General features: G+C 44.0%; 1 protein-coding gene across 4 annotated transcripts in view; it reads left to right on the top strand.

Moving 5' to 3' along the window:
• NHEJ1 (non-homologous end joining factor 1) overlaps positions 1-22762 on the top strand; it is an 82976-nt gene that overhangs the window by 36593 nt on the left and 23621 nt on the right. Inside the window, exon 5 of one of the 4 annotated variants that reach the window (XM_036421828.2) lies at positions 13782-14014. The exons of the other annotated variants lie outside the window; for them this stretch is intronic. Coding sequence (XP_036277721.1) covers positions 13782-13931 — 150 coding nt within the window. The 3' untranslated portion in view covers positions 13932-14014. Of the gene's footprint in view, positions 1-13781; positions 14015-22762 lie in introns of those variants that run through there. 4 annotated transcript variants of the gene reach the window in all.

The following is a 22762-nucleotide window of genomic DNA, read 5'->3' as shown; positions in this document are numbered from 1 at the left end:
TAATGACAGGTGTAGTATAGAGCTGCTGGGATACAATTTGAGAGCAAGAGTAGGAGAGGGCATGCCTAGCCCTAAGATTCCTGAAAGATTCCTAGTAAATCAGGGGAATGATTGGCTCCATCCCCGTGATTTACTGGGCCATGCCAAGACCTATCAGAAGCGTCTCCTTCTACCAGATGACAATGGTTTTTATGGAGCCCCACATATTTCCTGTGGTGACGTTTGGGAAAATACTTGCATGTAATTTAAACTGTCAATCCCAGGCATCTCTCCATAATTTCTGCTGAAGGCTTTGTAAATCTTGAGGTCTGAGGAAGCTGACTTTGGAAGCTGCTTAGGTCCAGGAGTGGGTTTTAGTGGGGGGGGGGGGGGAAACTTATCTATAAGGAATATGATGAAAGAATAATATTGTACACATTCATTGTCCCATTCTGTATATCCTTACTTCTGTAGCCTTTTATATTTGTTATTCTGTCTCTTTACAAAGTCTGCTTACATTTTTGTCTTGCGCTTTGTTGTTCACACAGGTATTCTTTAAGATGAGTGAGAAATTGCTAAAGTTCCTTCATACCCCAGGTAAAGATGCTAGCGTGGAGGCTCTGTGAGTGTGTGTCTTACTCCCCACTGTACCTTCAGCTTGTTCCTGGTTCATATCAGGTGCTGCAGAAATATTTGTTAAATGCATGAACAAATGTTTATATTTCTGAGATGAACTAACGTCTCAGCGAGCTTACTGCTTATTAAATGTTTGCCCAGACCATCCTGAGGACCACAGGAATGGAGAGCAGCGTAAAATATCTAAGTTGTTGCTCTTTGGGTGACACTGCTTTCATTCTACTGTGTGATGACAAAGGGTCATGTCATCTCGGCGCAAAATTAGAATTTCTACCTAAAACCAAGAAAACCAAAACTGTGATAGAGACATAATTTTAATGTATATGGACTCTAGTAAACAGAGAAGGGCTTGCTGGGTATCCACAGTTCTCAAATCAGAAAGACTCTTGGAGAAGGACCTTCATAGACTAATGGCTGTTAAGACCGGACCTAAAAACCCACTGAGGAGATCCTGGCTGGTTCTAAGACTTCTGTCCCAGGAGACAGGAGGTGGGCACTGGAGTTGGCCATTGCATGCTGTGGGAGTATTCCCGTTGGTAGAAGGTTGGTTTCTTTTTTTCTGGGATTCCTTTCCTTTTGGGCTTATGATGAATTAAAGAAGGTGAATTTGAGGCCCATCCAATTTTAGGGTCTATTCTATTATATTAGTAAGCTGTCAGAAAAGGTCAGCAGGTGGCGCCAAAACATTGTCATACATCTCATGCTAGTTTTGGGAAAGGAGGTGGAGAGAGGGAAGGATTCTCTTTTGAACTGGGGTCAGAGGGGGCTCTGGCTGTTGCTCAGGTAGGAAAGCCTTGTGGCTCAGTGTTTGCTGCTCCCATCAGACAGTATCTGTACCTGCTGTGTCCTACTTCGGGAGAGGATTGGTGGAGAGAGGGGCGTCCACAAATCAAAAAGTGGAAGAAGAACCTGCTCACTTTTTGCCCCTGCGTGACAGAGTCTCCTTTAGGGCCTAATGCTCTAAGATGCCCTGGTTTCTTATAAGGCTCTTGCCTTGTTCTGTGAGCCTCTTTTTATTTTCTGTGAATCAGTTTCTATCTTTTGACAGGTTTCCATCTTAGGATATATATATTTTTTTGTTTCAGGACAAGTTCCTTATGGGTAGATTTCTGTTTTTCACCTCCCTCCCACCCCTGTTTCTTTGGGAGGCTGGGAGTGGGGTTAAGGGTGTGGGAATGGAGAAGGGTGGGAGAGGAGGTGCTGGTCCCTGAGAATGGAGGAGGACAGGGAAAGCTGGTTCATTGGTTCTGAGAAGGAAGCAGAGCACCATCAAGGCGGTAGGACGCCAAAGCAAAGAGTTAAAAGTCACCTCTAAATTGGCCCAGACTCAGAGTGAGGCCCTTTAGTGGCCACAGGCTGGAGCAGGCACAGCTCCCAGCCTGATTGATTCCCACAGCCTGGGCGCGAGCTTGCTTCCAGTATTGTCCCTGACGCCCCTCGTTTCCCCACTCCCTTTGCAAACCCGCCGGGCTGTCTCCAGCCTTCATTCCTTGAGCTTGTTCCTTGGGCCGCCCCCCTTCCCTGGGCGGGTTTAAGGGCTGGGCGGAGCTGTCCGCCCGAATCCCTTGTGGCCCCTTTGGTTCCTGGTTCTATATATATCCCTGTCCTTCTGTGAACAGGGTTTGATAGGGCTTTATGGGCATTTCCATCCGCTTCACAGGCACAGCCATCACAGAGACGTGTTTCACCCGAGAAACCTCAGCGGAGCCTGGCCTGTGGCGGACTCAGTCTGGCCCCTGAATCAAGGCTCTCTTCTCTTCCTGCCCTCCCCCGGCCCTCCCCTTCGGCTCCCCACTACCTACCCCCAAGTGAATAACAGAGCTCTGGGGAGCACTCAGCCTCATTGGCAGGGCACTTTGGAACTCCAGAGACTCATGGAGAATGCTTTAGTGTCTCTCTCTCTCTACTGAGCTGGCCAGGGAAGATATGAACCCTGACTTCTGGCTTAGATGCTGTCACAGGGCAGTGGGACTTTTCTGGAAAAGAATGGAACCCGATGTGTGCTGGCAGGTTCTCTTGAGGCATCAGAAGAGAAAGAAGAGCTGAAACCGGTTTGGCTCAGTGGTAGAGCGTTGGCCTGCAGACTGAAAGGTCCCGGGTTCGATTCCGGTCAGGGGCATGTACGTTGGTTGCAGGCACATCCCCAGTAGGGGGTGTGCAAGAGGCAGCTGGTCGATGTTTCTCTTCGATGTTTCTAGCTCTCTATCTCTCTCCCTTCCTCTCTGTAAAGAAATCAATAAAATATATTAAAACAAACAAACAAACAAACAAGAGAAAGAAGAGCCTTTCTGAAGAGAGGCTGGAGGAGCCAATGGGAGTTTAGTGAGGGAGGTCAGGGCCAGAACTGGGTCATATGAGTTCAAAGGGATGAAGGGACAAGGGGAATCAAGACAGGTGGTAGGAAAGAATACTTCCCCAAGAGACCCCCTTTTGGCTCATTCTTTGGCCAGGAGATGGGCCGATGGAGTCTGGTTTATTAAGGGAAAGTGTGCATAGAATAAAGGGAAACCTGTTAAGCAGGGCTAAGATTTGCATGGGGAAGCAATAGGACACCCATCGCAAACACATTTTAGGATGTCTAACATCCCAAGGAATAGCTGCAATTTTTGTACCTGTTGAGTGCCAGGCCCTCTGGCTGTAAATCTTGTTACTCTTCTCAACCTTTTTATGAGTTGGTATTTTCCCATGGTACGGAAAGCGAAACAGATTCAGAGAGTATAAGTTGACCAGAGTCACATAGCTCATAAATAAGTGATGAAGCCAGCTTTCAAAGCCCATGCTCTTTCCACTACACCATGCTACCTCCCCCAGGAGCCCATAAGAAGGTGACAGAGCTGATGCCGACTTAGTTTGTGGTCTGAATAATGTTTAGTCTCTTTCCGTTATTTAAAACTTCACATTTCCACATGGTTCTCCGAACCTTACACCTGTGTTTACTTGTGAGCTTTCTTGACATTCTGGCTGATTCCCTGAGCCTGGGAATTCCCAGGGCACTGGGGTGCTTGGCCATGCCCCATGGAGGATAGGCCCATCTGTGTGCATCTCTGTATTATTATCCGGATGAACTCAGGCCAGAAGGAAGCTCACCGTTGTTGCCTAAAAGGCCTTCATCCCTGGCTTAGAGACATCTGTGACTTTGCTGTGTCCTGCGTGGCCGAGCTAGATATTTTCTTTTCCCTGCTTTGTTTACTGTTCTTTCGTGGGATTTCAGATTTCCATGATGGCGGAAGGCTTGTAAAATTCAGGGGTGGGGAAGGGTTACCATGGCAGGAGCCCAGGCCAGGTCAGGTCGAGCCAGCATCACAGACAGCTTTTATAATGGTGTGCAAGGCTAGGAGGCTTGTAAAGGCAATGCAGGCAGATAGGGAGATAAATCATGCAAGCAGTGGGCAGGGTGGTGAGCCGAGGTTAGGAATTAACTTTGTGTTGGATGGAACCCAGGTTGTGGGATGGGAAGAGAGGCCTCTCCTCCTTTCCTCTCCTCTCAGCTCTGTTCTTTGCCTCTCCTTCTGTTGGCCCTATTCACTGCAGGCTGTGACATGTTTGCCCTGGCCTTTCCTGTCTCTCCTCCAAGTCGCCTGAACTAAATCAACAAGGGAGAGGGTACCCCAGAGCAAGGGAAGAAAGTACGCATGCTTCTGCCAGCCAGATTGCTTTGTTTTATTGCAAATAGGGAATGGAACTTCCTTCCTACGGCCATCAACAAGGATGCTCATCCCTAGTTCCTTTCTGCTTGTTCTCATCTATGATGGCTTTTACCTAGAAATTGGACCGGAATCCTTTGGGATCAGACAAAAAGCAGAAGATGGCCTCCACTCTGGGGAGGGAGGGGATGTGTGGGAGGGAAGGAGGGGGGCAAAAAAAAAAAATCAATAAAATATATTAAAAAAAAGAAGAAGATGGCCTCCAGCTATTCTAAGGCCCCCCCCCCCCCCCACGTGGTATAGGGTCTCAAGCTTGCCTGAGCCAGGGTGCGGACTTTGGCTTCTCTTGAGGGCTGAGGCGAATCCTGATAACCTCATTCAGGAATTATAGTTGATGATGGCATCTTTTTTGGGGGGTTGAGGATGTCTCTGTGTGTCATGTACAGAAATGAGGAAGGAGCTGGGAGAAATGCAGAGAGAGAGGCCACGTGAGTGGCCAGAGTGGACTTAGTATAAAAAGAAGTCGAGGTTAAATTCTCTGCAGACTGTGCATGTGTACGCAGTGGCGGAGTCTTGAGAGGTGGATATTCATTGCAGGGACAGTCTTCAGGTCAGAGTTATGGCTGTTAGGATCTTTATTTCTCCTCATTGCCCCTTGTATAATGCTTTGCAAATTGTGGGTGATCAATAAATGTTTTAGACTATCTTTTTTGGGCTCTTGATCGACATAATCAGCCAGCCTTTAAGTCCTCTTCTGTCATCCCTCCCTCTCCTTCCAACATTTCTCACCATAAAGTGTCCCTCTAATCATCACAGCTTTCAAGTGGATGGCTCAGCCCAAACTCAAGTCATTGACTGCGTTTCTTCCTCCCCAGATCTGTAATAACAGCACTGCCATTTTTCTTTCTAATTAGGCCCTAATTGAAAACCGGTTGCATTTGGACTTTTCTTCTTCTGCTCTGCTTTTTCGTTCCAGTGGTGGAAAAACATTCAGCTGAGGTTTGGGTTTTTCCTTTCTTTCCCCCCCCCCCCTTTTTTTTTCTTCTCCCCCTGCTTCTTCTTCTTTTTTTTTAATACGGTGGGATTCTTTTGGAAAAGCTGTCCCCAGCCTGTTGGAGCCCCGCTCACAAACCCCAGCCTTCTCCAAGAAGACCGGGCCTTTTCAAGTGGTTTGCGTTGAACACGTCGGAGGCCCCCAATGCCTGTGACAGTTTCTGTTAATTATAGAGGCTCTTTCCCCCTCTCACATTAGTCAAAGGAGTTTTGTGTGTTTTAACAGCGTTTTCCCTTGGCTTGAATAAGACTCTGTTCAGACATTTCCTAGCGCTGGTGAGTCGGCAGCACACACTGGTACCCGGTAGCAATGTTTCCTTATTTGCTTCTCTAGGGGCTTCAGAGATTACAGTGGAGGGATGCTTCCTACTAGGCCTGAAATTTAGTTGTTTCTGGGCCCCAGACATAGTGCTTACACAAGCAAATGCTTCTGCAGTGCCTGGGCCTCAGATATAAAATAGACATTCCCTTGTGTGTTGAGGTGCTCTCCAGAACTCTGGATTTCTTCTTTGTGCTTTCAGTCTGCTTTCAGTCTTATCCAGTCCCTGTAAGAGTCCCCTTCTAATCCTGTTGTCCTTGTTGTCGGGTTATATCAGAGCTTTTCTGGGGACCCTGGCTTCCATTTTCTATTTATCTTTTTAAAAAGTATGTTCTTATTGATTTTAGAGAGAGAGGAATGGAGAGAGAAACATCTGTGTGAAAGAGAAACATTGATTGGCTGCCTTTTGCATACCCCCTATCAGAATCCGGCCCACAACCCAGGGATGTGCCCTGACCAGAAATCAAACCAGTGACCTTTTGGTGCTTGGGACTACGATCAGCCAACTGAGCCACACCAGCCCGGGCCATTTCCTATTTCTTAGGCCTTGCTAGCATTATCTCTTGTAGGCCTTGGAAAACTTATGTTGCTATTATCTTAAAAAAAAAAATTTATTGTTGAGAGTATTACAGATGCTACCCCCTCCCATGTCTCCCTGGTATTATTTTTAATATTGAAATGCTCTTCTGTCTTGAAGCCCCCTTAGAATGACATTTTGCTTGCTTAGGTCAAGGCGTTCTAAATAGGAATCAGCTCTGGCACACGATCTGCATAGACTTCTCTGAGAGGTCAGTCTACCCCGGTTTAGCTAGGAGAGAACAGGAGACCAAGGAGACAAACAACATTGGACTAGACCTCCTATGTGGGGCTGCATTTTGCTAGATTCTGTTGGATGTAGGTAGCCTGATTTAGTCTGGGAGGGCGTCAGCAGGGTCTCATACATGGAGCTGAGGGTCAAGGGACCTCCTCACAGGCAAAGCATCATGGGCATAACACTTCTAAGTCCTGGATGATAATTGCTTCTCCCATTGTGGACTTTATTTTTTTTTAAATTTTTTATTTTATTTTATTTTTTTATTTCAGAGATTTACTTAGCTCTGAATTTCCCTTTAAGAATATTTTGTTTTTGACGATGCTTGTTTTCAGCACCTGCACCATTTTTCTAGCCTAGAAACCTCCCTGTCTGGGGCGTGGATTTTATTTGGATGAGAACATGGTGGGAGGAGGACCTTGAAGAATGATAGACTAATGGGCTCTGTTTAGGGCTTCTTCTGTGAGCTCTGTCGCTTAGAGTAAGAAGGATGAACTTTTTTTGGAGTATTAGGTGGGTGACAGTCATGCTGATGCTCATTTCTCCTTTCCTAGAAGTATGGTATACTTGAAATTAACATCAGTTCTGGCTGTAGCTTAAGAGATTTGACTGGGAGTCTTAGGCCATACAGGGAAAGTCAGCTATCTCAGCTTCTCCATTGCTTATAGAAGATGGAACTAAGACCTGTGGAGGTCATTTCTCGTGGAAAAGATGGGCCTGGAGTATGGAGAGACCTCTCTTCTACATTAGAAAACAGAAGCCTTAGGGGCCCTGAGTGGCTGCACCTGCAGGCATGTCACTCCTCTGGAGCCCCCGGAGAAGGACGGAGCCGCAGGAAGAGGGTTATGGAAATGCATAAGGATTACATTTTGTAAAAAGACCTTGGACCCGAATTCAAGGAAGCTGGCTCCCCACGTGGAGTATGATTTCCCCGTTGGCTTTCCCTTTTCTTTCCTGTCTGCCTCCCCCTCCGCAGTTTGTTTGGATTCCCGTGTAGCACACGTTTGGTACACCAAATGCAAAACATCTCCCTGCCCTGTGACCGGGGAGACTGCAGCGTTGGAAATTCTTCCTGAATTGCTGACATGGTGCTGTACATTGTTTATGTTTTATGACACACGTTTAACAATATAAACTGTGATATATTAAGGTCAAACATTGAACAAGTAAAGCAGAGTCAAGAGATACTAGTGACATGTTGGGTCTGCCCGAGGAGGCGAAGGACTTTAACTTCATCACTGCAGTTTCCCTGTTCCATAAAGTGACAGGCGCTTGTCTGCCCCAGGCTTTGAAGGTGTGGAGTGTAAACAGTATACCACATAAAGGCACAGGGGCTTTCTGTAAAACCGGGCAACTAATTTCAGCAACATCTTTTCATGTATTTTTCAAAGTATATTTATTTGAAATATTTTCAGATTGTGATTCTTGGTGGCACGGTGTTGGCGGGAGGGTGTTGTCACGCTCTACTTGGTGGTGATTGGGTCAGACTTTTATGCTTCTTATTAATCGTGGAAGTCATGAGTGTAAGGAAAATATAAAAGAGAGTGAAGGCAGCAGAGATTCAGAACAGAACTAAGTAGCCCAGCAGCTGTGAAGTTTGTTCCTGAAAAAAACCGTGGGTTGCCAGATCCGCCATCAGGAAAATAGTATTGATGAGTCCTTCCTTCCCCTTCGTATTGGGACCGTTTGCCGCTGGGAGTATGGCTTTTGGGGCATCGTTCGGCAAGTTGGCCTCCTCGTTATTCTGCAGCAAAGGAACGGTTTAGGTGTATGCTTTTAGGAGGCTTTTAACAAGTTCAGGGGAAGCTCAAGTTCTCCCTTCTGACCTGGCTCTGCTCTTATAGAGACGGCAGTTCATTGGCCAGTTTGGATTATAAAGGTGCATGGTTAGCTGGGGTAGAATTAATAAAAGTAATGATTTATATCCGAGTGGTGTTATAGTTGGCAAAGTGCTTTCACTCTCACTGTCTTCTTTGGGTTCTGTCCTTGTGAATTAGGACAACGTACTTGTATTATTACCTCTATTATGTAGATGGAGAAATGGGGTGGGGGTGGGGGTGGGGGTGGGGAGGGGTCCTTCAGCTTCCCAAAGCTGCATAGCAGTGAAGCAGCGGAGCCAAGACTCAGACCTGGTTAGTTTCGATCGTTCCATTAGGTTAAGTTGGTCACCTGGTCTCCTACCTTATGACTCTTGGTTTGACCAAGGGCCAGAGCTCAAGAGGATAAGCTCTTAGTGCTCTCTCCATTCAGTTTCAATCTCTGTTATATTTTTCACTAGTTTTAGTAAACTTTTTCTTTCTGACACTTTCTTTTTCCTCTCTATTCCTACTTTTCTGACCCCCCCACTTTCAGGGACTGCCTTATTTGCTTTCCTAGAAATTTCTCTCTTAAGGCTTTTGGGAACTTTGACCTACCAGTAGTAACTGCGTTTAAGAGAGTGTTTAAAATCTCTCCTGCCCCTCTCATTCACCCCCCACCCCCAAAGCATGGCCTCGCCCCATCCTGCCATGTGCTGGCCAAGCGCGTGGGGCAGCTGTGGTCAGTCCCATTTATAAAACTGGTAAATATGGGACCAGTTTCTGTCCCCTCCAAAGGTCAATATTTGTGCAGAGTTTAATTTTAACTTAACAAGCAGTTGTTTTCTGCAGCTGCCCTAGTGTGTTGTGTTGTGTGTGCTTTCCTTTCCCCTCCTTCCCACTGACTGTATGCGTCTGTGTGTGTGTATCTGTGTTCACACTGTAGACTCAGTTCTGGTCTTCAGAACCTGCAGCCACGGGCTTGGCTGGGCTGTGTATCACCAAGGACATTTGGGCTGAAGGGAGTTAGATGAAGAACAGTGACCTTAGCATGTGGAGACAACACAACCTTTTTTTCTAGAGGTCATGAGACAGAGAACACTATTTAGTCTTCGGTAATCCTAATGCCATCACCATATCATCCTTTTTAAAAGAGGTTCTAGAATGCAGGATTTGTGTTTTTATTGATTTCAGAGAGATGAAGGGAGAGTGAGGGAGGGATAGAAACATTAATGATGAGAGAGAATCATTGATCGGCTGCCTCCTGCATGCCCCGTACTGGGGATCTAGCCTGCAATCTGGGCATGTGCCCTGACCGGGAATTGAACCTCCTGGTTCATAGGTCGACACTCAACCACTAAGCCACACTGGCTGGGTCCTACATTGCTTTCTAAGGAGTGTTCACCCCTTATCCAAGAACCCTAGGCTCTAATTTCAGCAAATGCTTCTGGAGTAAAATGAAGGGAATGCTTAAGATTATCTCTTAAGGCCTCTTCCAGCTTTTAATATTCTATGGTTTTATGAATATTAGGGCATTGGACTGGGTATCAAGAGTAAATTCTATTCCAGTTCCTAGCTTTAACCTCATTTAAAAAAGGATTTCTTTGGGGATACGATTTTTGTTCCTTACAAGGATCTTGTGTGAATGGATGAGATTTTATTTAAAATAACTCTGTGCCGTTTAAACAAGGAGAAATACTTTAATACTAAGCTCTTCTTATCTACCTGTGTCCCCTCTCACCAAGCTACTTAAGTTCCTCCTGCTTGTGAGCACGTCCCTGGCTTAGACAATTTAGTCCAACAGGTGATCGGCCCAGCTCCTCAGAGCCATAGGATGTACAACAGAGGAGGAACTGTCACCAAGAATGGCACAGGGGCTCCAGGCATAGTGGCCTCCTTATGACTGTCCCTTGAGCATACTGGACATGTGCCGCACCTTAGCACCTTCTCACTTGCTGGTCTCGCAGCTGAGGATGCTCTTTCCTCAGAGACCTGCGTGGCCCCTCTCCTTCTCTTTGTTTGGCTCTTTTTTTCATTTGCTACCTTCTAGTTGAGGACTTCCTGACCACCCTCTGGAAAATGTCATCCCCACCCCCTCCAGCACTCTCCGTTCCCTTTTCCTGCTCTGTTTTTCTCCTCAGCACTTATCATTACCCAACATACCACAGATTTTGCTTTTTTTATTATGTTGTTTTTCTCCCCTGCGAAGGCATGGATTCTCAATGAGGGCAGGGATTTTTGTCTGTGCGCTCATTGCTGTCACCCCAGTGTCCTTAGAACAATGCCTGGCATATTGAAGCTTTTAAAATGTGTTTGTTGAATACATGGAAGGAAGGAAGGGAGGGAAGGAGAAGTAGGCTCCCTAAACGGACGATTCTTCACAAGGGGCGGGGCACATAGCCCATAGGGGAGGTGGTCAGAATAATTTGGAGGCCTTTTCAAACTATTCATACCCTTGCCAACAAATTATGATATATGTCCCCTCTATCCCAGGATGGTTAGGAATCATGATGTAATGACTTAAAGTTACTGAGGAAAATAGGCGATATGCTTCACGTGTGTTGGGTGGAAAAAAGTCGGGAACCACTGTCCTCGGCAGCCTGACAGGCCTGTCCCCTCCTGGCCTGTGAATTGCAGGCAGCCATCATGGCTAGGAAGAGATTTGTTGTTTTCCTCCCCCTTCCCATCTCCTCCTACCTCCTATATACCCCCAGCCCATGCCTCCTCACTCTCCCCTTTCCTTTATTCCCAGCCTCAGCACACAGAGGTTGCCTACATTGTGAATGGTTGTAGTTGGGACACAGAGAGCCCTTGATGGCAGCAAGTGCTTCTTGTGACATCAGCTCCATGGCTTTAGGGGGAAGGCTGTGGCTCTGGGTCCCTGAGGGAGGGGGCTGTTTTTCTCTTCTTGATCGTTCACGTTGGTGCCGTCTGACTTATAAACTTTAATGGCCAGTTTTAAAGGTTACTGCCATGGGGCACCTTTGTTGCCAGTTTTAGTTTTTTAATTTGGAAACTTTTTTCCCCTTGTGGTCTTGGGAGGAAAGATTTGGGGCCATTTGGGGCTGGGAATTGGCATTCGTGGGTGATGATGAGATAGCACAGCAGCATTCTGGTTCTGGCTCCAATAACCAGAGTCCCTGGCATGTTAGCCAGTGGCCCAAATGAACCCCCAAATGAGAAGGGGAAGACTGACATCGGGATGTAGAGTCTTGGGCAGTATCGGTCAAGGCCGTACAGGGTTGGTAGCTTGTTGGGCCGTCTGAGAAGAATGCTAACAATAACACTGAGAAAGGAAGGAGACTTCTCTTTCTTACTCTGAGCCTCTTAATTCTTCCCTCACCTGAGTCCCAGTCCTTTGCCCTGAATATGAACCTCATTGACAGTGGTCAGGTTTAATTGGGATGGACACAAGGCTTCAGATATAGAATTGCTAGTCGGGATGTGGGCCCGTTGGTTATTGCCCAATGTAGCATGGATACAGAACTAAGAGAAAGCCGAGTCTTTTTGCCAAGAGGAACCTGCTATGGAAGGAAGGGATAGCTCAGATTTCCAAGATGTGTAGTACGAGGGCAGGGCCTTCTGGTTATAATCAGGGTCTTGGATTCAAATCTCATTCCTCGCTATCCTCCCTGGGCCGGACAAAGCTGGATTTGCTTCTTGTTCCCTGTGTTGCAGGGCGGGGGAGGAGGTGTGGGATTGGCTCGGGGCTGGGCCACAATTAGTGACCTGGAAGCTGGGCTGGGCACCCAGAGGCTATAAATAGCAGACGTGGAGCAGTCGCTGAGCGGACTCGAAGCCCAGCCAGACTAGCCGCGTTTCAAGTGGTCTGGGTGGGATTTTTTTTTTCTCTGTTAACCATTTGTACATCTGGTTTCCTCCGTGTTGGTGGGGGCAAAGGAGGAGGGTGGGGTTGTGAGCAGAACCAGAAGTGCGTATGTGGAGTAGCTCCCTGATTAGTTTTGTTATATGTGTGTCTTGGAGCTTCCAGGGTCCTTGGCAGGCATCTGGGATGGCGGCTGCTAGAAGTTAAGGTCTCATAGCAGGACATGTGCTGTGGGAAATGCAGAAGTTCTGCAGGGCTCCAGTCACTGGGGAGTCCTGGATGTTCCTGAAGAGGGAGAGAAGTGGAGTCTCAGATGGAGCCACTCAGATCATTTGGGAGTAGACCGGGGCTTCTTATTGCTCAGTACCCTATGGAACTCAGTACCAAGGACCTCAGTACTCAGTATACTGTGGTCTCTGTGGCAGCCAAGCCAGTCTGCTCACCTTCCTTACAGGCATTGCTCCTTCTTGCTCCTCTGCATTTGTTCTTGTCACCTGCCCTGGGTTTGAAGTCAGAATAATTTGATTTGAATTCCAGCTCTTCCACTTACTTATTTGTCACTTGGACATATTTTATTTAAGCTCCCTAGGCTTCTGTTTAGTTCATTTGTCAATGAGCACTTTTCATAAAACATACCCTAAGGTTCCTTGTAGCTTTTATAAACCCATAAATTGAATTCAGTCAGTCCATTTCTGTTTTTCTTCTTCAAGAAGAATATTCACCTCTGCCAGGAAGCCTTCCCTGAATTACCAACTGAATCTTATTTTCCTCTCACTTCACAGACCACGAGGAGTTACATACCAATAGTTTGTCCTATTTCCACCTGTATTTATCATCTCTTTCTTTGTAATTATTTTCTTGCTATTTTCACATATTTATATTTTGTCTCTGCAAGTAGATTACGAGTTCTTTGAAGCAGGAAACCATATCTTTTCCAGCTCTACCACTCACAGCACTTACTGCTGATTTGTAAGCACAATCAAAGCCTACTGAAAGTTCCTGAGAAGCAGGCAGGCAGGCGGGCTGGAGTGGAATGGGAAATGGGAAGAAATGAATATGTTTTCAGCAAACTCCACTTTGAGAGGTGGCTTTGTTCGAGTAAAATGGAAAAGAGCGAATGAGAACACAGAGGGGAGATTTCCTGCATTTTACCTGACCATGGGACTCCTTCCAGTCCCACTGCTTTGCTGCTTCTCTTTCTCGCTCCTTTTTCTTCTTTCACCCCCAGGTGCTTTGACTTAAGGGTGCAGTTCTACATCGGTGGGTTCTGGGGACAATGCTTTAATGACACGGAGTATGGGGCTATATTTTGTGCAATGGCAAAAGGACTTTCTGTTCCAGGCATACGCTCTTTGTATTCAGTTTCAGTTCTTCTAGTTTCAATAATCCATCTGTTTGCAGTCTTCTTTATGCCTGAAGATAAGGATAATAACACTTGTTGGTATCTGTGAAAATGTATTGTTTTCTCTGGGTCCAAGGAGAGCCGTGTCTCTCCTGGTTGGCTTTTCTGTCACAGGACTTTGATCTTCTATCCTTGTTTCATCCTTTCTCCTACTTTGAGCTCCTTGGGCCAAGCTAAACAATTCCTCTCCACTTGGTGTTTACACTCTCCCGATGTTAGCAGAAGGTTATCGTGTCTAGTCTCAGACATCACTTAGGCCATCTGCCTGGCTTAAGCCCCAATCGCTCCTTTTTCATTCTTCCCTCCCCCACCCAGGTCAGTTATGTTCTTCCTGGAATTCCCTCACACTTATCTCTATGGTTTTGGTGCCAGAGTGCCCGATTCTGGGCACATGAACCAGGCAAGGTCTCCTTACACCAAGGGAAAGAGACGATTTCTCTGTCTTCAAGGTCTGATGTCTTTTAGCCGTGGGGGTTTTCAGGCAAAGAACCTGATTTTGCTGTATTATCTTTCTTTCAGTTCAGTTATGTAATAAGCATTTATTGAGCCTCTGTACTGTGCTGGCTTCTTATTAGATACCAAGAATATAATTCTGTTTTATTAAACTTAGCAGACACTTAAGTAATTGCTATTTGCAAGGCATTATGTTAGGAGATGGGGATTCAAGAAAATTGAATCCAGAATTTACCTTCAAGGAACGTATAACCCAGGAGGAGGTTCAGACATGTAAACATTAAACTACAATGCAGTGCAGAAGGAAACGAGTGCAAATATAGGTCCAAGTAAGGCACTTTGGACGAAAAGAATAAAGAAGGTTGAACTTTGGCTTTTTGAAGGAGGTAGGTTTGTGGGCAGCAGGAAGCAATCAGGGAAGACTTTGAGAAAGAGAAGAAATTTAAGCTGGAGCTTGAAGGATAAGAATTTCTTTAAGTAGAGAATGTGAAAAAGAATATTAGAGTGAGCAGCATTCATTCTTTCTTTCCAGGTATAATTTTTGAGAGCATGGGAAAAGGGAGTATTCAACGAATGGCACTGTTTTTTTAAGTATAATATATTTGAGTGCCTCTTCTGTGTCCGTTACTGTTCTAGATGCAGTGACAGAGCAATGACCAAAACAAGTTTTACTCTCCTAGAACTTACAATCTAGTGAGTTGTCAAAATAAATGTGGTACTTGTTTCCCATTGCTGTTATTCACTACCCTTTTTACTGTACTAAGGTCTTTGAACTACAAAGGAAATAATGTCTCATAACCGTTTGGGCATTGTCATCTCCTTATTCGATGCCATCTACATCTTTCTTGATTGTTTCTTTCTAGCCAGGTTTTTGCCAGGTCAGTAACTGAGACCGGATCCTGTCACTTCCTTAGACAGTAGTGACAATTGATAATTTTGATAAACATCCAGGTCATTGAAAGATTATGTGGTGTCTTATATTTCAGTGTTACTTTTATTTTACAACGTACTTTCAAATTCTTTGAAAATGGATCATCTGTATGAGTAGCAAATGGTAAATCTTAACTAGAATGCCCCTTCTCAATCAAGCCAGTGATTGGCACTCACTATTATGGTGTTTTACCTTGGTTGACTCTCCTCCATTTCTTCCAGTTGCTGTGCTGATCCTCAGGGCCCATCTTTTGCCTAGCTAATGTGTGTTTCTGTTTTACCCGTGGTTGCTTTATGGCTTTAGGCCATTTTAATTTGGTCAAGTTAAGCCTTTCTTCCCCAAGTCTGCAATTGCCTTTGCCTCAATTCTAAGAGAGGCTGACAGTAGGAATGAATCCAAAATTCCATTCATTTTATATTCACCACATCTGGGTTTCTTTCAGCATCATTTTCCCCCTTGAGAATATTTTCAAGGTTCTCCTAATTTTCTAGTGGCTTTTTATTTTTATTTTATTTTATTTTGGTGGCGGTGGAGGGGTGCCCTTTGGAAGATTACTAAGACATTTCCAGGGCTGATTATCTAGTCTTGAGTCTATTTATGTCTATCTCCATGCTTCTCTACCTCCTTCTCTCATGTAGTAAAATCATTTCCTTTTCTCTCTTCATTTATGATGCAGGCATCTTATTCTTGAGACCTGAGCTGTTGGTGATACTTATAATACTCTAGGTTCCTCTTTGTGGCCTAAGGAACCATTGATTCCCCAGAGAGGAGTCTTGATTTATCTTGCATTCTCTTTTGTGGGAACACTCCAGTTAAAGGAAGCAGCAATTTGTTTTCATGTCTCCTGATTTTAAATCAGCAACTACCTTAGTTCTGTCAGTGCTGGAGCTCTCTAGCTAGATCTTTGTAGTTGACAACACTATTCTCAACCACTAGGGGACACTGTGCTGGCCTAATTGTGGGGAGAAATCTCCCTTTTCCATTAGTCAGCCTGTATCTGGTCCTGGGGCCCACACTCAGCTCTGTAGGTTTTGTACTGCACAACTCCAGTGAATTCCATTCACATAAGTATGATGGCCCTGGAGTCATGTGGTTGGGCTTAATTCAAAAGTATTGGCTATGTATGTAGTTATTATTATTCTCATGTTTCTTTTCCTTTAGCAATCAGTATATTTCATGAAGATGGTGTCCTCTTGGTTCAATGTTTAAATATACAAGTTTGAAAATAGTTTTTATTATTCTTAAACTGATATTTCCCCCTCCACCAAAACAAACAAAAAGGCATTCACATTAAAAGATAAATGAGATTCTCTCCTCTTATTAGTTGGCAGAAACTAGGATTGATTATTATAGCTCTGGTAGGAGTATGGGGTATTGGGCATTCTACATACAATTTTGATGGGAAGGTAAATTGATACTCGATTTTTGGAGAGCAATTTTTTTGGGCAGTATCAGATATATATTTTCCTTCAGAAGGTGAGGATATAATATGTAGAATTATTAACATATGAAGACATGCACAAGTATTTCAAAGCAGCATTGACAACATTTAAAATGCCCGTTGTTGCCTTAACCGATTTGGCTCAGTGAATAGAGCATAAGTCTGTGGACTGAAGGGTCCCAAGTTGGATTCTGGTCAAGGGCATGTACCTTGGTTGCGGCCACATCCCCAGTAGGGGGCGTGCAGGAGGCAGCTGATGGATGTTTCTTTCTCATTGATGTTCCTAACTCTCTTTCCCTCTCCCTTCTTCTTTGTTAAAAAAAATCAATAAAATATATTAAAAAAAAATAAAATGCCCATTGTTACATAAATCTGAAAAATTATGGCTTGTACAAACACTGTAGTACAGTGAACCCATTAAAAAGAATGAGGCAGACCTGGATATACCTCGAAAAGATGGCCATGATATACTTACTATTAAGTGAAAAAAGCAAAATGCATAAGAATATATGTGATGTGATCCCATTTGGGGGAAGGGAACACCTCAGTGTGTGTATGTTTGCATAAGAATAGAAAAAAAAGGCCCTGGCTGGTTGCTCAGTGGTTAGAGTGTCAGTCGTTGGTCCAAAGGATCTTGAGTTCAATTCCCAGTCAAGGGCACATACCTCGATTGCAGGCTCCATCCCCAGCCCTGATTGGGGTGCATATGGGAGGCAATCAATCAATGTATGTCTCTCACATTGATGTTTCTCTCCCTCTCTCTCCCCCCCCCCTCTCTTTTTCTCTTTCTGTCCCACACACCTCTCTCCCCTCGACGCTCTCTCTAAAAAAAAAAATCAATGGAAAAATATCCTTGGTAAGGATAAAAAAAAGAATAGAAAAAAGTCTGGGAGGATACATACCAAATTGTGTACAGGTTACCCTGAGGAGTGGGTTGGAGGTGAAGAGAGGGGGTCTGTTACTTATATACTTCCATAGTTTTTAAACTTAATGTTAAGCATAAACTTAAGTGTTAAGTCGGTATGTTTTGTGGTGTGTGAGGTTGTTTGCTTGTTTTGTAACTTTTTAAAGGGAGGAAGCTAAATGGATGAGTTTACGCAGCACAATTCATTTGCCATTTCTTAGCTCCACTGGTTTAGCTTCCTGGGCTCACTAGTGTAGGTTCCTTTCTTCAAATCTCTCTGGGCTGGGAGTGTGTGTGTGTGTGTGTGTGTGTGTGTGTGTGTGTCTGGAGTGGGGGCGGGATTCTCAATTCCTCTGGGAATTTACATTCTAATTATCTTCTAGAATGTAAGCACTGATGAGTTCCTCTTGGCCATATTAATAGTCTCTTTGCTACTCTGCCCTTTTTAGAACACCCTAATTTCTAATTCTCGAATGAGGAATGCATTTTCCTAATTAGTCCCAATAATTCTAATTATGGCTTTAAGTCTATCTGTACTAACCTTGCACAAGTTTCTCCTTTCTTGAAGATTTCCATAGTTCCTGAACCCTTGAAAACCTGTTCTCAACTCTTGATAGAGGTGTGTCTGGTTGACTTCCTGATATCAAAGCTGGTACTGTTCTTTGGTGAAGCTCAGAAGATTATCCTTTTGTTCTAGACTAGTTCTGGCCTAGGGTTGGTAATAGTGTGACTTCTAGTGGCATAGCCACATTCCTAGTATATTCTTACCTATGTTTACCTTCTTGCCAAAATAACAGAAGGCTTTTTTCTGGTTTTGAAGATCTGTGTTCTGTACCCCCACCCCCCCACTCCCCTTAGAGGACCTCTCACTGGACTCCACATTTTAGTCTGCACTTCTTCATCCTGTCCTCTTTTCCCAGCCTTCCCCAATTCCTGAACCCTTCCCCTGTGCCTTGTGGAATTAATAGTGCATCATCAGCAAAATCCTATCTCCAGTCTCTTCTCTGAGCATTTTTCTCTCCTTCTTGCTCAGAAACCTGGCTTTGTCCTCAAGACACTTCTTTCTCTGCACCCTTCTCACAGGGTGGCTGTATTTTCTCCTACAGTCCTGTAACCACTGACTATTGAGGTGGGGTGTGTCCTCCTTGCTTCTAATTGCTGCTTTCTCACCATTCTCCTTCCTCCATAAAAAGCCCGGTTTTGAAACTCATATCATCCGGTCCTCTTCATTGTTGTAGTGCACTGACTGAGCCATTCCCATTCATTTCTTGAGGACTTTAGCTTCTGACTCACTGCCACTTTCTCCAGTTTTCTCTGGTTATCTTGACTTCTGCTCCATCTCATTCACTGATTTCTATGGGCATGCTCTAGAACAGTGGTTTTCATCAAGGGGAGATTTTGCCCATAGGGGAAATTTGGCAATGTCTGGAGACTGGCACCTATAGTACAAAGGATGCCCGCTCCCCTCCCCCATGGCAAAGGCTTGTCCAGCCCGAAGTGTCAGGAGTGTTGCTGTTTAGAAACTCTGTTCTAGAGTCTACTCTAGACCTTGTCATCACTAAAACTGCAACCCCCCCAGAAGTTCAATTTTACACATCCTCCTTTTCAACCACTTCTTCCTCTATTGTTCCTGCTCTTTCTTTACCTCTACTCGGCATTCCCTTAATCCCACAGAGACCTGCAGTTAGTTCATTGATCTTACCCTCCTTTCATTGTCCTGGCTCCTTTGATGTCCTGCTTGCCTTCCTTACCCAGATTCTATGGGCAATCATTATAATCACTTTCCTGCATGGACACTTGATTCTATTGTCCGTCTCTTATGTTATGTACAGTTAAATCCAAATTTTCTACCTATTCCATTCCTGCATATACATTCAAGCATAGTCAGAAAAAGAAACATAACAACCAGGTTGACTAGTTTTAATTTAAATTCTTGAATGTGAATCTCAAATGCACCCTTAATACTGCCAGGTAATCATAATATTTTCCTAATCTATTGATTCTCCCATCATTCTAGATGACTTTCACACATTTTTCTCTTTCCTCAAGTCCCTGTTACCTTAACCTTACATCCTATTTTGCTGGGGGGGGGAGGGGGAAGAAAAATCAACCAGAAGTGAACTCTAACAGACTTACACCATCACTTATATTTACTCTAATATCTTTTCCCTCATACACTGCCTTTCTGCCTATTACATAGATGAATGAGCTGTCTGTCTTTCTGAAGGCAGTCCCTCCATTTGTGCATTAGATTCCATGTCACCTATCAAAGAATTCTGTCTGGTACTTCTCCTCTCTCTAACTTTTTTCTTCCTATAGGCTTATCTTATTAATACACAAATGTGTTATTATGTTCCCCATTTAAAAAATCCTCCTCTTGATACCCCAATTTGCCCACCAGTGACAACCCTACTTCTTTGCCCTCTTTGCTACAAAATTCTTACAAGAGTTGTTTATTTTTATTGTGTTTCTCTCTTCCAGTTCTCTCTGGTTCTCATCTTATCTGGTCTATAAGCAGCCATTGATGTAGTGGTCATACAGTTCTCCTTTTCCCTTTTTCTTTTCTTCCTCCTCCTCCTCCTCCTCCTCTTCCTCCTCCTCCTCCTCCCCCTCCTCCTCCTCCGTCTTCTATATTGTATTTGGGATTGACAAAACATTTGGAACTGAAATAATCATCCTACAGATAAAGCTTTAAGCACAGAGTCTGTCCCCAATCATAAAGTTTTACATCAACTTAAAAAAAAATAGCAATAAGTGATCTTCGGCACTAGAATGGGTAATTCCTTAGCTGTTCATACAATATCCAAACAGCACACCACATGACATTAGATTGCTGGTTAACAGTTGAATTTTACATTTAAGTTACCTTAAAAAATTGTAAGTCCTAGCTTAGTTTGTCAGTATCAATATACTAACCATAGCTAACAATGCCTAAGGTAGAGACTTCTGTGAGCGATTTATTAAAGAAAACACAATTAAGCGTACAATAAAGAAAAATATTTCCAATCATGGAAGCATATAGCCAAACATCTTTGTTCAACAAACCAACCTTTGAAATGCAGAACTCTTGCTTCTTTAATTTCTGTAGCAATTTTGCACAGGAGTAGAATTTTCTTCTGTTTGGACTCCTGGATTTTGGAATATCTCAGTTATTAACTGAGTTTGGGTCGTGCACATTCATGTTAATAATCACCCAGTCCTTCTTGACACACTTACTTCATTTGGCTTCCAGAGCTGTGCACCTTCCACTATTTATTTTCTACTTCTTGGTTACTTCTTCACAATCTCCTTTGCTGATTCCTTCTTTTCTGCACCAACCCCAGGCTCAGTCTTTGATCCTCTACTATTCTCTACAAATATTTACTCTGTTGGTGATTACATTCAATCTCATGGCTTTATTTTTTTATTTTTAAAAATATATATATTTTATTGATTTTTTACAGAGAGGAAGAGAGAGGTACAGAGAGTTAGAAACATTGATGAGAGAGAATCATTGATCATCTGCCTCCTGCACACCCCCTACTGGGCATGTGCCCACAACCTAGGTACATGCCCTTGACCGGAATCAAACCCGGGACCTTTCAATCCGCAGGCCGACACTCTATCCACTGAGCCAAACCGGTCTCAGCCAATCTCATGGCTTTAAATGCCATCTTTAACTATATCTCTAGCCCAGATCCTCCCATATCCCAAATTTGTGTTTCCAACTGCTTATTTAACATTTCCACCTGAAAGTCTAAAAAATATCTCAAACTCAACATATTCAACCTGAACTCCTGATTTTTCCTCCTTTGCCTATCTCACATACTCCAAGCATACTTCCCCTATAACCTCCTCCTCCTCAACTGATGGCAACTCCATCCTTTCACTTGCTTGGGTTAAAATTTTTGGAGTCATGTTTGACTCTGTCTTTCTCTCATACCCCACATACAGTCCATCAGGAAATTCTTTAGGCTCTTCCTTAAAAATAAATACAGGCTTTGCCACTGCTTCTACAACCTTGATCTGAGCCACTATAATTTCTTGCTTAGATGACTGCATTAGCCTCCTAACTTGTCTTTGTGCTTCCTCCTTTACTCTTCTAAAGTCTTTTCTTAACTTGGAAGGTGGAGTGATCCTTTCAAGTTCTTACAAAAGCCATCTTGGTAATTAGACTCAATGGGAATGAGAAAGGAAAAAAGCTGATTATGCCAAGTGTTTCCTTAGCCTTTCTTTGTATCCACTGTCTACTATTCCTTTCTTGTTAGGGATGGATACAGTCATTCACATCCCTGGTCAGCCTTTTCTTTAGATCCTGCCTTAGGTGCTCTTCTGCTCTATCTAGTGACCTGCGGGGGACGGGATGGTATTATTCCCTGGTATGGGAATCAGAAGGAATACAATTTCTCTCCCACTCTCTTCTGTTCTGGTGGCTGGAGGGCCCGAGCCTTGACAGATAATGTTTTATTATCAACAGGTGTTCAAGATGCCCTGTAACCAGAGCCTAGATTTGGTCCTTCCTTCATCCCCTCACCTGGAGATGAACCCTGGAGTAGCTGCTCTGTTCCCTAGGGTCAGCCTGGTGTCAGGGCTGCCTGTTCTCGCCTTCTAAGTGAGCCTGAGGATAGGGGGTTAGCAACTCGGGAATATATATATATATATATATATATATATATATATATATATATATATATTTGATTTCAGAGAGGAAGGGAGAGGGAGAGAGAGAGATAGAAACATCAATAAGAGAGAATCATTGATGGCTGCTTCCTGCATCTTCCTGCATGCCCCCTTCTGGGGATCGAGCCCGCAACCTGGGCATGTCCCCGCAATCCTGACTGGAATAAAACCCAGGACCCTTTATTTTATTATTATTATTATTATTATTATTATTATTGTCTTTTTGTTTTTCAGTTTATTTTTTTCATTGATCTTTAATTTTTTTATTTCTCATTTACACATTTTATTTATTTATTTATTATTAAATTATTATCTGTGTACATATCTTACCATCTCCCCCTCATAATACCCTCCCTCCCCAGAATTTTGTGTCCATTAGTTGTACTTACATGCAAGTCCTTCGGTTGATCTATTAAAACCTGGGTCCCTTTAGTTCACAGGCCAACAACGCTCTATCTGCTAAGCTAAACCAGTTAGGGCAGTGGGAATCTTAAACCCACACAATTGTGGCTTCCTGTATCAGTTAGGAAATGCTAAATTAGATAATCAGGCATTTTCTTCTCCTCAGTACAACCTAGATCCAAAAGAGTGTGTCATGTACTGGACCTACAAATGATCTGGAGTTTTCGGTTTCAGCACCATAGCCAGGAGAGGGCAGGGGACGTGTAAGTCCTGGCCCAAGGGGCCAGGAATCTCAGGAAGGAGCTTTTAGCCTCAGGCCTGTTCACATCCATGTAGGAGAGTTTCCTGCTAATCAGACCTGCAGATGCACGTTTCTCTCCTTCTCCAGCCCCTTTCTCCCACTACCCACCCCCCTTACTGCCACCACACTTATGCTCTGAGTTGAGGTCTGACTTCAAGTCTATCTTTTTTTTTTTTTTTTTTTTTTTAATATATTTTATTGATTT

This window comes from Pipistrellus kuhlii, unplaced genomic scaffold (assembly GCF_014108245.1).
Source record: "Pipistrellus kuhlii isolate mPipKuh1 unplaced genomic scaffold, mPipKuh1.p scaffold_m20_p_7, whole genome shotgun sequence".
Lineage (NCBI taxonomy): Eukaryota > Metazoa > Chordata > Mammalia > Chiroptera > Vespertilionidae > Pipistrellus > Pipistrellus kuhlii.
This window is presented reverse-complemented; position numbering and strand designations above follow the sequence as displayed.